Below are 15,761 nucleotides of genomic sequence, written 5' to 3'. Positions count from 1 at the left end.
CTTGTCCGCACGGGTAGATATGTTTATGTTTAGTTTCTTGGTAGTTATAATAACTATCTCGTCTAGGTTTTGGTCTTTTGGATAACTTAAACAACTTAATAAAATGACTGAGTAATATATTCATCGGCACATTTAGATGCTTCAAAAACTTTGTGGAATGACTGATAGTGTATTTATTTTGGGATTGAAATATCAGTATGGAAGTTCATCGGTTATTTAGAATAGTTGACTAGGTTGACGAAGTTGCCAAAAGCACTGATAACATTGCATTTTGCTCTTTCATTGGTGTCTTGCCAAACTTATTGAAGTTGCCAATTAGTTTAAGAAGCTTGACAACATCACTTGAATAGTGATTAACTAACTAAATAGGCTAGAATAACCTTTTCCTTTAGTGGGAAGTCGCAGACCAATTGAGTGGGGTCGATATGCATGTTAAGGATCAATTAAAATTTCTCCCTGTAACATCCCAAAACATATAGTGCATTTAGGCATTGTTTTGCCACCAATGCTTGGAACTAGTGCTCATTGACCCTTTAAGAAAAACTCATAAGTAATAACTTTGTCAAACTTCAATTGGCTTTGGAATGTCTTCATTGATGAATCTACATTCACTTCATAAATTCAATCCACAATTAAGTGGAGGACTTAAAGAGTGTTTGATGTTATAAATTTCTCTGGTAAATTTTGCTGATGTCAAAACAAAGTTGATGCATAACATTCACTTTGGATAACATTTCACTGTGAAACTTTGCCACATCACTGATAAGACAGCCATAACCAAAACCCAGAAATCATGTTCCATGTAGGTTGAATAAAACCTTTAATTTACTCATTTCCACAATTTGATCAAGGAGAAGTCAAAGCTTTAATATCTCACAAATTGGGAGTTGGGTTGATCCATAAACAAGCCACATTTAGCATAATACTATCAAAACCATCCCCATATAATGGATTCACAACAACCTTCAAAATTGTTGAAAATCAATTGTTTTTAACATTCATTCACTTATTGTTTAATAACCGAACTGAGCACATAAGTGGGTTCAGATTAACCATGCAGGGGGAGTGACAATCAGTCAGTCCTTAATGGTATGAACAGTGAGGATTCTATCAGATGTTTATCCTAAAAAATGCTATTTGAAAATAAATGACATAACAGAATAATTTAAATGGTGAAGAAAGAGACCATGCACTCACAAGGAAATGAAACAGCCTTAATTTTCCATTAATCTTGTGTAAATTTCGCCAGAGCTTCAGCAACAATCTTTAAACTTCTTACAAAAATAAGGGAAAATCAGTCCCTTTAAATAGATTTCCAGAAATAGATGAATGGCCAAGATTTAAACTAAACAAGTGGCCCAGATTCATTTGTACAAAAGGTACCCATACCCATAAATAGAAGGTAAATATCAGCAACCACCCAAAGGGGAGCAATAACTACCTAAAAAAGGTAATTAATAACTATCCATAACAACTCAAAAAGTGCATATGCTCAGAGTTTAAAGTTTACAGCTGACTTGGCAGTCAAATATGAACTTTAAGGCCAAAAAGTGCCTTTTCAGATTAAAAAGAAAAATGCATTTTAAAAAAGCACTTTTTCTTTTCCAGCTGCATATCCCTTTACTAAAAATTCATCCTCGCCATGCAAACACTCTTTCCAAAGGTCCCGACCTGCTGCACGTTCTTCACGAACATACTCTTGAAACTTGATGCACAGCTGGAACAACACCGTGAACTGAGGCATAGGGGGATGACGTATTTTTATACTGCATGCCTTCCAGATGACGATCTACGTGCTTTAAACCATCTTGCCAGGTGGACCGATTAGCCTCAAAACTCAAAATGTCTGAATGTAATTTACCGGCAAAATCCAGGTCCTCAGTGGAGTAGGTGATCTTATCCGTTCTCAATCTTTCCTCCCAGTTTGGTTGCACTACGTCATTGGACAGATCATTTTTCCAACCCAAAACCATTGATCGGAGGATTGTCTTGCCAAGTTCCTCCATGTTCTTCAAAATTTGATCTCATTCCGCCTACTCTGTCAATGGTTTCTCTTGTCTCACTCTTCATAGTGATAGTCCAGTACCATTCTTTAAAAATGTTGATGTCATGGGGGTCCAGGATGGCGGAGAATGTAAGAATCTGTGCTTGGGTCCAGAAAAGAGCCCTTATGAGAGGAAGAGTTGTAGCAACCACCTCATGGACTTTGAGGCATTCCCGCTTCACCTCGAGCAGCTTGACCAAAATGGTCTCTCGGTGGTGGGCCATTTCCTTTACCTCTTCAATGATTAGCTCCCCTTTCTTTAATGCTTCGCATCTATTCCTTGACAGCCTTGGCGGTATCTTGTGCTCCTTCAAATTCTGTGGTGATCCTTTGCGCCAATGCTTTAGAGGGAACATGGGATTCGGGGGCATTATGCAATGGTCTCAGTAGTTGATCAATGTACCCCTCTGCCTGCTCAACACGAACTCGATACATGTCTTTCTCAACAGTTATCTCTTCGAGTTGCCTGAGCATGTTTTGCACGGAGTCCTTGAATTCCTCCCTTTCTTGTTCCTTGGTGGCTCGTCCAATTGGGATGGTTGTGATGCTATAATCAGCCAGTATAACTTGATCTGCTAGCTTATCGACCGGGGGGGTGGCGATATAGAGGGTACGGTTCCTTTGTTCATCCTTGGTTATCCGGGAATATGCTTTAGGCTTTTTCTTCCCTTTGGACTTTGCTTCGCCTATGCGCGAGAAAATGTCCTCCAAGTCGATAGGTGGCTTGGTGGCTGCCTTTCACTCAGCTCGAGCAACTAACCAATCTTGAGGTATGATCTGCCCGGATGGTATGGCTCATTGCATATTTGTAGCTGCTCTGTTACAGGAGGAGTCGAGGAAGTGTCAAGTCCTTTGCTTGCAGCTGAATTCTCTCCTACTTCGCTGAACAACTGTCTGGTATCTTCATGTGATGGCTGTTCCTCGGTTCTATCAGGCTTGCGGGTCTCATCTGCCCTTTGCTCTCCTTCAAGAGTGGAGTCATCCTTGGTAGTACTATGTAGTTGCAATTCATGGCGGCTCCCCTGGGTGGGTTCATGCATCTCAAGCCCTTGAGTGGACGAAATTTCTCCTTCCTCAACTTGATTCTTAGGTTCGGTAGACTCAATGACCCTCACCTCTGTATTTAGCCTGTCTTGTGCAGGAGGATCATCAACTTCGAATGCATCAACATCGCTTTGGGAAGGCGGAGCAGGTATATAGTCAAGTTCAATTACATCATCAGATGAACTGGGGTCTTTTGATGTCCAAGTTCCTCTGCTGGCTTTGGCTTTCTTCCTTTTTTCGGGCTTTTCAACCTCTTCCTTTGGTGCACTCGAGGTTCCCTCATCTTCAGAGGACTGAGAATCAGGGCTACTCATCATATGGTAGGTGAACTGGACTCCCTCATGAATTAAGCGCTCAATCTGCTAGTGCAACCACTGATCAGTGTACCTTCCTGGGGCTGCCATGATTGCCTCAAAATCAGTGATTGGATCCTGTGACCAATCGATGCCTGGCAAGAGATGTCTTACTGCCTCAAACTCCCGGACTTGTAAGCAATTTCTAGAATCTGTTAACTAATCCGTGACCCGACGGTATTCATAAAGTCGCATTTGCTGCACACTTAGCCTTGAATATTCGCGCCATCGAACCTCATAGTCATTAGAGCAATTCTTCCAAATAGTCTTCAATTGACTCCTTTGCTCTATAGTGCCTGCCGTAGGCTCTCTTTGCCAGATTGTCATGATCAAAACATTTCCTTGGGAAATGTTCTTGTAGGCCATAGGAGGCTAACTCAGCAAGGGATTCTTCGGCATGAGCTGGATTCTTTAAATGGACATCAAGGTTACCTATAATCATAGGGAAGGCGAATCGGGACTGCTTCTTGTCTCTGAGTAAACTGTTCACCGGACGTGCTTGCCTTGCAACTTCCAGAAGAACTATTTTGTCGGTTGGATATCGTGGAAGTCGGAAAGGAGTGCCTTCAAAGCCAGCTATTCGGATGTAGGAGAATCTTGGGAACTGAATGAACCAGGTGTCGTACCTCTGTACCAAAATGGTAGCTTGCTCTGAGAGCCTTATGTGTAGTCCTCCTTGCATTAGCGTGACCAGGCGCATTGTGAAGGCGTCATTGACACGCTCATACTGACCAATTGCATAAGCGGGGCTATTCTTTTCCCTCTGAGCTATGTCCTGATAATGTAATTGTGGATAACAATTGTACACCTTCACTTGATTGGGCCCATTCCCAATTTCACCCTTCATGATTAAACCTGGCAGTGGCTGGTTTCGGGCGAACATATAGACTAGATAGGATGTCATGGTAAAGTATTTTTTCTCTTCAAGTTTGACCAACTGGGTATGGATGTTGTCACTTATGATCTGGGCCCAGTCGAACTTGGATTTCTTGGCAAAGACCTGCTCTGTAAAGTAAAACATCCACTCTTCAAAGTAGTTAGATTGGGGGAGTCCCATAACCCTACTGAGCAATGTGACCATATCTCCATGCTCATTGTGAAAGTCGCTTCTAGGGGTCTTTTTCCCAATTCTGATGCTTGGAGGTCTTCTCTCCTTGTACCACTCCTCATTTATCAATGTTCTGCATTTGGCAGGGTTCATATCATATGCTACTTGTGCTTCATCTATAGTTGTTGCTATGGGGTTGTTCGAGAAGGGGATGTCAAATGCGTCACCAATGGCCTCAGGAGTGAAGTCAGCTAGGACCATACTCTCAAGGAGCACCAATCTGGTGTTTGGTTGGTAATGCCGGGCAGGCTCTACAACCAGCTCATAATTATGCACTGACGGGGGAAATCCTGCTGCCTGGGCGATACCACTTTCCATCATTCACCTCGGTCTGCCATAGGCATTAGGGGAGAACTTTGTCTCTGAAATCTTGAATATCAATGTGGCCTAGGTCAGTATCACCTACATTTTCCCATACACTTTGAACCTTTGATTCCCTCAGTCCTCCCCTCTGATACTGATATTTCATCTTTTCGACTTTGCGAGGGATGTCTGATTTGGATGCTTGGGACGTTTCGGCTGCACCAAAGGTCTTTGAGGACTCTACCGCAGATTAGGCATCTATCCTGCACAGTCGGACGCGGATTACAAGACGAGATGAAGGAAACAAAACGGGTTAGATAAAAGGGATACGTTAGCACACAAGGATCAATTGAAAACCGAATTTTGAAGAAAGCATACTTCAGCAAAAAAGCTTGATTAATTTGAACATGAACATTATGAAGCTCTTTGATTAAAAATTTACTTATTCGGCTGCGGTTTAAGGATTCAGGCGATTTTGACTGCTAAATTTGCACTTAGACATTTTAAGATCAATTTTCAAAAATGGATGAGGTTAAATATTCCCTAAGTTTGAAAAATTCGTTCTTGGTTAACTCCTAGGAATAGACTCTGATTTTAATTGCTTTGCCTGATGCTTTTCAAACGGGAAAAGATGCGGTTTAAAGACTTAATTATTTGATCAATTTTGCATAAATTTTGAATGATTCCAAGGGAGTCGCAGCAAGCTTACCTGGCAAAATAAATGGTGTCAATCCGCACAATCTGGCCTGCAGGAATGATTTCCTTTGAAATTTGAAAAATGCCTCTCTTATGCCCTATGCTTTTGAAAAGACAAATGCACAGCTTGCAAATTTGGAATGGGAGAGTTTCTTGGTTGGAATTTTTGGTGATTTTGCTTTTGCTGCAAGCTCTACACTTTGCGATTTTAATGGCAAACTTCGGGGGGGGTTGCAATGTTTTTCAAACTTTAACCTCTGCGTTTTCTCTCCTCTATGGCATCTAGGGCGTTTTACTCTCTTAGCAAACAAACCTTCATACTCCTCCGCGATCTTGCCTTTGGCATTGAGAATGGGTTTATAGCGTTTTACACTTCACAAGGTTTATAGACTTCGCAATTTTTTAGCTTGACGCGAACTTTGGCATTCTGATAGCGACTGCAAAGGTTTAATGCAAACTTACAAACTCCGTGATCCTGCCCTCATGCGAACTTCGGCGGAAATAGGAAGCGATTTTACTTCTAGATCGCGATTTATCCTCTAGATGTCGAATTTCGGCGATCTCAGCCACTTTGCAAACTTAACTCTTTTGACATTTCACCCTCCGTTAGCGAAAATCGGGGCTTTAGGTGGTTTTTGAAAACTTTTAAAATTTATAAAAATTGCGATTTCCTTATAAGTTGAAACTTCGATGAAATGAGAGCGTTTGCAAACTTAAAATATGCGATTTCTGTGAAGACCTGCTCCTTTCAAACTCTAATAAAATCGTGATTCTAGACTTGGATGAAAACCTCGGCGATTTTGCCCATTTTGAAAAACTTTTAAAACATTGCGATCCTACCTTGGCGCGATTTCGGCGAATGAGGGGGGTTTGCAAACTATTAACTGCTCGTTTTGGGGGTCTTTTTCAAACTTTGGCGATATAACACATCTTAAAAACTCTTTAAAACTTTTTGACATTTTCGCCTTTTACAGCGAACTTGGGAATTTTTGTGGTTTTTGCGAACTTAGACATTTTAGCACTTTATTAGCCTTTTGAAAACTTCGGCGATTCTAGCCAATTCGCAAATTTTCAACATTTCGCACCTTACCCCTCTAATGCAAATTTCGGAGTTTTGGGCACTTTGCAGAGTTTTGACATTTTGACATTTTTTTCTCCTTTTGGCGAATTTCGGCGATTTTAGGAGGTTTGAAAACTTTTGAAAACTCTTGCAAAATTTCCCCCTTAGTGCGAAGTTCGGGGTTTCTAGGCACTTTACAAACTTATAAATTCTTGCATTTTATCCAATACTGGCAAATTTCAAGATTTCTAGGCACTTTGCAAAGTTTTGACACTTTAACAATTTTTTCTCCCTTCTATATCCTTTTGGTGAAAATCGGCACTTTGGGTCTTTTGCGACCTTTAGACGTTTCATCACTTTGGGAATTTTGCAATTGCCATTTCTCACCTAACTTAGGCGACTTTACAAGTTTAAGCAATCTTCTTGGAATTTCAACGCCCGAGCGTTAAACTCACCTTGCGGACTCCCAGGCTTCCGCTCATGACATCATCATCTCCTGGACTGATTACGGGCACGCTCAAAAAGGACGCAAGACACCTTGCGCAGAACTCAACAGGGCGAAGGTGAAAAGACCAAAAAAGAGGGGGACCCTGTCGGCAACAGGGAGCGTGTGCAACGCACAACAAGTATGAAGGACAACTTCCACCAGATTTGAATATAAATCATCTACCAGCATCCATACAAAGATAGCTACCAGTTTATTATTATCACATAGAAAAGAATCCAGCAACAACAGTATGCATAATATTCACCTTTAACTCAACTTGATCCAAGAAACCATTCCCATCATAATACAAAGTTTACGATCAAAGAACAGATACTCAAACATTCACTGAATCATTCAAATCTTGATATGAGATAATAGAATCAAATATAAACATAAATTCTTTTTGAAATAGCACAAAGTCTGTTCCAAACAGAATTCAATTAACTTTTTCAAAAGTATGCAATGCTACTGTAAACTAAAAGCAAAATAGATCAGAACGGAACCCTTTAACTCATTCACTACCCACTTAAATAGTTTCAGTATCCACCTAATTAAAAATAACGGCTTCTTGAAGACAGATGACTAAAGAGAGTTTTAAAACATAACTTAAAAAAAGAGAGGGTCCACCAGGACCAATAGTTTTTGAGCAAGGAAAATGTAAAATTAAAACAAAATAACTAAGAAAACAACTAACTAGCCCCCACGTCCTCATCTGCCCCTTCATTTTCTAGCTCTGTTGCAACAAATGGCAGTACAAAAACATTAGATACAGGTGTCTGTGGTTCCACATCATCAGTTAGAGAGACTAGAAGATTTTTCTCTCCCAACTGGTCAAGAAGCTGAGCATCCTCCTCGCTAGAGCTTACAAGTTGTTGCATAGATGTTCTCCTTTTCTTAGATGATGTCATAGTACTTGCTTCACAAACTGATTTTAACTTTTGGCTTTTCTCAAGAGGGTCATTATCTCCACAAAACTGTGAATTTGTTCTAGATACATTAGCTTCTAATGTCACCTTTGCTTTTATTCCTTGAGAGGTCTGAGTAGTAGCATCAATTTCCTTAGGCGTCTCCTTATGTGATGAAGAGCCAAAATGAGTTTTGACCTTATGGTCCAACCAAGCGCGTGATCTACTCAGTACCTGAGAAGTTCTGGCATTAACATCAGTATCTTCTTCATTCTCTGACCATTGAAAAGGAGGTAAATTAGCACCTTGATATGAATTATCTATCATGTCCGAACCATCATCTACAACATGTTCAAGTACTGGAGAAATAACATTGAAGGCAACCATTTGACTTAAAGTCAATCTCATAAAATTTCTCCTGAAGACTTCCTTTTCATCAACACAATCCTCCCAAAAGTCTTCTAGCCTAGGCACATGAACATATTGGGTAGACTCGTAAAAATTGCGTCAAACATAACCTTTACTATCCAAATTGGCTCTCATGGGTAGAGAACGAAGACCAAACTCAGCTAATAACTTATCAAAAAACTTGGCGGATTCATTATTTTTATAGGAAAAATGAGATAAACTCGGGGAAAGGAGTATCCTTTCTTTCTCATTTGAACATATTTAATGTTCACAAATGTCATCTAACGGCAAAGCTCCAAGAAGACAAGATAGTCGAAGGCATACTTGGGTAATTTCAAGGGTGCCTTTTCATAACCTCCGACTCTCAAATATGAAAAACTTTTAAACTGAATATTGAAGTTGTCGTAGCTCTTAATTAGGGCCATAGCTTCCTTTGAAAATCTCTTCTCAGGATCTCCTTCAATATATCTCATGAGTGTCATGAAGAAAGTGTCATAGACGCGAGAAAAATTTCTCATGCCTTCTTCTTTTTGCAACTGGGGGAAACAATTATACACAAGAGCACTGTCTACAAGATAACCCACCTGTCTCAAACCTAACCAAGACATCTTCCCAACAGCTAGCACATAGAAAAGAATAGAACATAAGTGAAATTGTTTCCTGTCATTGAATTTTATTATATGTTCATGGAGTGAGTCGCTTATCAATTTTGCCCAATCTACTTGATTTATGTCATCACAGACAGTGAAAATGAACTGACACATCCACTGTTTGAGTGTTCCAGGTTTACCAACAACAGGGCACAACAAAACAATAATGTTTGTAATATCATCTCTTTATTCGGGAGGGTAATTTAGATTTGCCAGGTCGAGGGATTCTCAACCAACCCTAAGCAATAATAGAAAGACACCAATCTATTCGATTTTGAAAGAATTCCCATCCCGACTGTAGAGAAAGATTCACCTCGTCCTCCCTCTCAGGAATATGCAATGCAAGAGCGACATTATTTGTGTCAATTTTAGCTATGATAGCTTGATGTGTTCCAAATCTCACCGGATTCAAGGTGATAATGTTGTATACAATTGAGAACCAATTCTAGACATGCAACAGCTGAAGGGTAACCCCCAACTTGAGACAAGGCGGATTCTACGATCTTTTGTGTGATAGGGAACTTTTCTGGATTCTGCAACGTCCTATGGATGTCATGCATTACAAATGGCCCTATTTTGGTATCCTTAATATTATCCATCTTACTCTCTATTGGCTGAGAAATTTTGGGTGCCATATGAACCGAAGAGAAAAAAGATAGGGTTTCTAGTGATGAGCTGAATTAATAGCCCCTTTTGTGTCCATGTTTGTTATGTTTTTCATGGTTTAAGTTGTGTAATCAGACAATGTTTAGACTTTAGAGTATAGGATGTGTTAGAGGTTTTTGATCCTATGCATGATGAACAACCGAACCTTTCGAACTTTGTATTGTTTTGGCTAAATATATTCCTGCAGCTATGAGAATTACTATGATAATTTTATATGAGGATGAATGAATGTTATGGTTGATAGGATATGGATACGTATGTGTTTGTGTGCTTTAACTCATGATGCAGGAACATTTAGGTAGCTGCAGAAGCGGTCAAACCATGCCAGAAAGGAGGATCGTGCCATTCAAGCCAATTAAAGCCAGAGTCAAGGCGGTTGTAAGCTTTAAAAGCGATGAGCAAGGTGGAACAATAACTCGGCTTTAAACAGTTCAAGATTTATTTATGGTTGTCTCCAATAGGCGGCAATCTAGTGGGAACCGTTGTGCTATATTCTTGGTTATGAATGATGAATGTCCCACAATCTTTGTGGTTGACTCTTTCTTTGTTGTAATAAAACTTCCGCCTATTCTCTTGGGCATGGTTAGGTAGTTAGTAGTTTGTTATATCTTTCCTATAAATAAAGATTTGGACCTCCTCGCGGGGGTTAGACAGTATTCTCTTTGTTTTCATGGTATGTAACAAATTATGAAATGATAAATAAAGTGATGGTGTTTTAAGTATATAAGACTACTTGAATTCTGGACATGCTCATTCAAGGGGGCCCACTTGGTGAGCAATCCTGTGTCTTTTGTTACGTTAGTTTTATTTTTCTGTAGTTGTTGTTCTAGCATTTGATTGTTCCTGCAACCACTGGAACCAGAACCTGTGACTGTTTCTACAACCAAAGGCGAACAAAGTTCCTGTTTGTCAGCTTAGTAATTTTAGTAATTTCCTTTGCTGCAGTAGAATAGAATGGCTTTTATTGGAACTTAGTGCACACATTGTGCTGGCCCATTTCAAGTAATACGTGTTCCAATTCAGGATAGATGTCCAATCCCTGAGTTCAGGTTTTAAGCCGAGTTATTGTTCCAATTGGGAAGGCCGACATCTAGTAAAGAATGGAAACTCGAATTGGGATACAATGGAGAAGAATTGCAGGAAACACAGATGTTCATGAATGCTAAATTGCCAAACCCCCCTCTAACTTTTCTGCGGAAATAAGGAGAACTAAAATTCTATTAATTTGAATTAAGGAAAACCTTTCGTCTCAAACCTGGTTTTCGTGCTTTCGCTTGAGTGCTCCTTCAAATTCGCCAGAGATTTCAAATGCAAATGAACAGAACAAAGGTGACATACATATGTGTGACTCAAGCAATTAATTCATTCATTTCGGCGGTTGTCGTATTGTCTTGATATTTGAAATGAAGCATTTAATTAATGCTTTATTTATCACATTGCAAATTGGTACTATGTTGATGTCACCACATAGGTTATCGACTGTGGGAATGCCTTTATCAGAGAATCAAGCCATCGGACACTTCAAGAATCATGCAACAACAGAACGTGTGTGCAGAAAAGTCCTAAGAGTGCAATCGGCCGATATGGGACCTATGAGGACCCCTTTTACATAACACTATCGAAGGTCGGGGATCGGGTGGAACGAGACTCGATAACTATGAAAACTAGTGGGCTGCATTTCCATCGAAGGACAATAAACCGATAAAGCAAGGGTGGGGCCCTTTAGACAAAAATAAGAGTTGACACCTAAAACGAGGATGATCAGACGATCGGGCATTTTTAAAATTAAGGCATGTGAAACGCAACCCAATATAAAAGAGACCTCAAGACCAAAGGGTACATTCCAAGTTAGTTGAAAATGGTGGGTAACATAGTTAAGTGTCTGGAGCACAAAAAATTGTAGACTTCTATTGTTGAAATTATTTCTGGAGTAAGTGATTTTCATATTCACGTGTCTATCTAAATTCATCTTGTGTTTTTGTGGTAAGATAAAAAGTAGGTAGTTAATATCAAGCTTTGTACTGCTATTAGCTATCTAAGTTACAACTTTGTGGTTTTATCCTTGGGGTGTCTATTGTTATTTGTATAAATTATTATTCCTCTCAAAATCATGTTTGCATATGCATATAGGTTCCTTCTTTTAGCTAGAGTAGGTGTGGTGGTGTTATATTCAATAGCTGAAGCTAATCCATATAATCTATAAAATCTCAAACTACTTCAAAACTTGTTCCCATGTTTAAGGCAAAAAGATAGAGCAGGAGCTTATTTTGTTCATTTCACATTACAAATCCCCAAAATAATATTATGTAGTGTTATTTATATTATGTTTATATCTTAGTGTTGAGGGCTAGTTTAGTTTCTAAGGAGTTTTTCCTATTAATGAAAAAATAAATTTTACCAACTATCATGTTTTCTATAGTCATGAAACAGGCAAATTAAAATGCTAACACAAGGATAGGAAGGTAGGGCTTCCATGGATAAGGAAAATATTTTTCAGGGAAATTTTTCTCATGTGAATTATTGTTGGGAAAAGGGATAAAGGTCATTGCAACTCCTTGAGGTCATAATAATTTTTTGCTGACCTCTTGTTTTGGTGGTCCCCCATTATTTTGTATTTTCTACTTCTCTACCTTGTTTAATCCTTTGGTGGGACATTTCTAGGTTTCTCTTCCAAGAACTCTCTCTCTATTGTATATGCATCCTGTTGTTCTCGAGTCCCATTAACCTACTTTTGGTCATTTGTGGACATTGATATAATTTCTTTAGTTTTGTCTTTCTTGAATAGGGTTTCTTCTTTCTAGAAAAAGAGACATATCAAGGTTGGGCAACACCATGACTAGGTTTTCAAGAGTGACAAGGACATAAAAGCAAAGGGATAAAAATGGTGTTATTATGCCAAATTCAGCAAGGATGGCTTACCAATATCAATGCGTTGAACCTTCTTCAAAATTAATGACCAATTTATCCCCTAATGAAAGACACTAATTCTAGTTATGTAAATATACATGACATAAAATTTGTAGAGAGCATTCAATAGCAAGGTGGCCTTGCTGGAAATTTGTGATAGCAGGTTAGTTCAAGTCAGCCTTTTTACGATTTCCATATGAAGTCTAGGTTTGGTGCTCACTATGCCATATACTTAAATTCTGACACCAAAGAGATTCACAATGCAAATGAATGAATGTGTAAACGATCACATTCAAACAGTCAGACCATTTTCATCAGCTGAGTGGAATTGGCGTACATAATCCATCCACTCGATCAAGTGCAACCGTTTAGGTGCCAAAAAAGAAGAGAATTTAGTTGATGTACAGTCCAACCTTCATCTCTTGTCACATTGGACACTGGAATACAATGAGGGCATGACAAAGAATTGGGATCTAACCCCTAAGTGTGCTCATATAGATTCTATAGTTGCACAACTTGCCAAAGTCTCTATAGATGAGGCAGCGTTTGCACATGACACAGCTAGTGGGGGTGGCACTCCTATTGATTGTGGTTCAAATGAAATTGAACCAAAGTTGACCTTGATACTTTTGGTGAAGAAGAATATGAAGACTATTAAAAATTGATTGCAATTTTGAATCTTCATTGTGTAATGACATTTTGAGACTTGAGTATTTTCATTTTTGCAAATTATGATAATATGAGGTATTTAAATATTCTATTGATTTGCAATTATGAGTGTCCTTGTACTTATAATTTATAATTTTGAACACACACACACACACACACACACACACACACACATATATATATTCACTCCCATACCCGAACCAGTAACTTAGATTTGGAATGAAAACAATAAATCTAAATGTACATACAGGTAACATGTAAAATGGAATGCAACAGAGTTTTGTAACATGGAACAAAGATAAAAGATTTTAATTTTATTGAGAGCTGTAAGTGAGGGTGGCAAAGGTCACTGTCATATATCATCAATAACCATACATGTATATATATCTACTTCCTTTTCTTTTGGGTACTGCAGACTGCTGCTGAGCATTCTGAAGGACCAGCCCTTCGTGCAGCAGCAGATGCAGCTGACTCATTAATGGATTTAGAACGCCTAGCCCCTGGTGCTTGTGAAGTTTTAGTGAGTAGATTACTTCAACGGCTTGGCAGGTCTGTTATATGTTTTTACACTTCCGTTTGTAGTTTCATAATAGTACTGCCTATACATAAATTTCTTTCTTCTTATAAAGCTTTACTTTTAAGTTCATAAATTATACAGAATTCAATTTGTATTCGTTGACTGCAGTACCAAAGAACCTTCTGTGAAAGGACTTCAAGAATTAGCTGAGCGCACCCTCACAAAAGTCTCCTCACAACCAACAACACAGATTTCTGGGTCAGGGAAACTATCACATTCAAACAGTCAGACCAACATTGACCCTCCTGAAAATTCTGGTTTGAGTCCGCTTGCCTCCTTTCTTCTCTCAAGGTTTGCCTAATTCACTGGTTTTAACATTTTATTTTTTATCAGAATGTTTCATAATAAGGAACGGGTTATATCTTAAGAGAGGTTCTTTGGTTTATATTGGTTCATTGTGATAAATAGTGATTGTGTTTGGTCCAGGTGGCGGAGTCATGTTTCTCAAGATGTTAGCTTAAAATAAAGGTTTGTTTAAACCAGAATTCTCTTTGCTCCAAGATTAGACAGAAATTATATTTCCAAAAGTGGCTTCTGTTCTTTTTTGGGTCTTGGAAGAAACTGTATTGAATGACATTTATGTTCTTCCTGTAACGAGGTAGTGGTTATTATGTATCCCTATGGTAGTTGATTACTACTGAACTGTAATTTTTGAAGTCAGTTCACAAATAAATCTTAAGATTCAATGTAATTAGAAGTGTATTGATTCACAAAGGTTTAGTATATTTTAGTAGTATTGATGGGGTGATTGCCATCAAAGGATACATGGAGAAGACATTTTTTATGGCATTGCGGTTACTTACTTCTGCAGCTTATATGCAATGAAGTTATTGTCTTATACTCTTTTCCTTCTTCCTCAATTGTCATTGGGTATAGGCCATGAATTCATATGCAAGGTACAAGAACAATATAGTACATATATATTATTATATAGCCTTATTGATTTGTAAAGGAAGGTAGATGAGCTTTAAGCAGGTTTCAAGTGGCTTGCAGCTTCATAATGTCTTACAAAATGGATGGGTTATGTAGTACATGGGATTTTTGCCTCTGCCAAAATGTGGGCAATACAGCTGTGTGAATGTGTTGTATAATGATCTCATAAATCACTGTTTTTCCAAATAGCTAATATGGGTCAAAACATGGATGTATGTCAGCCAACTGTTACATGGCAGCAAAATAATTGCATGGAATGAAATGTAATTGTTATAACAGTTATTTTTGCTAGAAGTGCATTTTAGATTTAATAGATATTTCAATAGATGTGTACCTAGGGTTAAGGGGCCCCGGCGTTGGAATGACTGCTGACATTACACCTTGTTCCAGATGTTGTTAACTAACAAAAATTGTGAAAATAAAACTATGAGATAATTTGAAAATATTCAAATCTAAACATCTATTTTTCCATCCATAGGGCAATCTCCATTCTTCAACTCCAACCATATGAGACTGCTAGAAGGTAGTAAAAGTTAAAAAGCTAGTGGTCTAAATCATCCATCCACTACACTTTCTTCTTATATTATTTTCCTCCGATTCAATCATGGAATAACACTACCAACTGCACATAAAGACGTTTTATGCACAGAAGTCTCTGTCTAAACATGCAAATTTTTGGCCGAAGAGCAGCCTGCTTTATTGCCATGGAGGGAAATAAGTATGAACTATCTTACCCAGCCTCACCCCTCAATTGGTACCAGATCTTGAAATTGCTTGCTTACATCTTAAACCTTTTAGATGATATTGGCTAGATCTTTAGATGTTGTAGATGAAAATGGCTACATCTTAAATGCTGTAGATGAAATTGTCTATGTTTTATTTGTTGAATAATTAGTGTTATCTTTCTACCTGAAGTTTTCAACATCTCTTTAATTTCATTCCTTTTAAGAA

At 38.5% G+C, this 15,761-nt stretch overlaps 1 protein-coding gene across 5 annotated transcripts in view; it reads left to right on the top strand.

The window, feature by feature from the left end:
• LOC131079117 (uncharacterized) overlaps positions 1-14,832 on the top strand; it is a 271,457-nt gene extending 256,625 nt beyond the window's left edge. For 2 of the 5 annotated variants that reach the window (XM_058017007.2, XM_058016999.2), the window contains exons 18-20: positions 13,716-13,849; positions 13,986-14,168; positions 14,304-14,832. In XM_058017007.2, the coding sequence (XP_057872990.2) occupies positions 13,716-13,849; positions 13,986-14,168; positions 14,304-14,343 (357 nt within the window). In that variant the 3' untranslated portion in view covers positions 14,344-14,832. Of the gene's footprint in view, positions 1-13,715; positions 13,850-13,985; positions 14,169-14,303 lie in introns of those variants that run through there. The other 3 variants (XM_059209757.1, XM_058017017.2, XM_059209756.1) reach the window with 3 other exon arrangements.
• The last annotated feature ends 929 nt before the right edge of the window (positions 14,833-15,761 follow it).

This window comes from Cryptomeria japonica, chromosome 8 (assembly GCF_030272615.1).
Source record: "Cryptomeria japonica chromosome 8, Sugi_1.0, whole genome shotgun sequence".
Taxonomy (NCBI): Eukaryota; Viridiplantae; Streptophyta; class Pinopsida; order Cupressales; family Cupressaceae; genus Cryptomeria; species Cryptomeria japonica.
The sequence above is the reverse complement of the archived record's forward strand: the minus strand, read 5'-3'. Positions and strand labels throughout refer to the sequence as shown.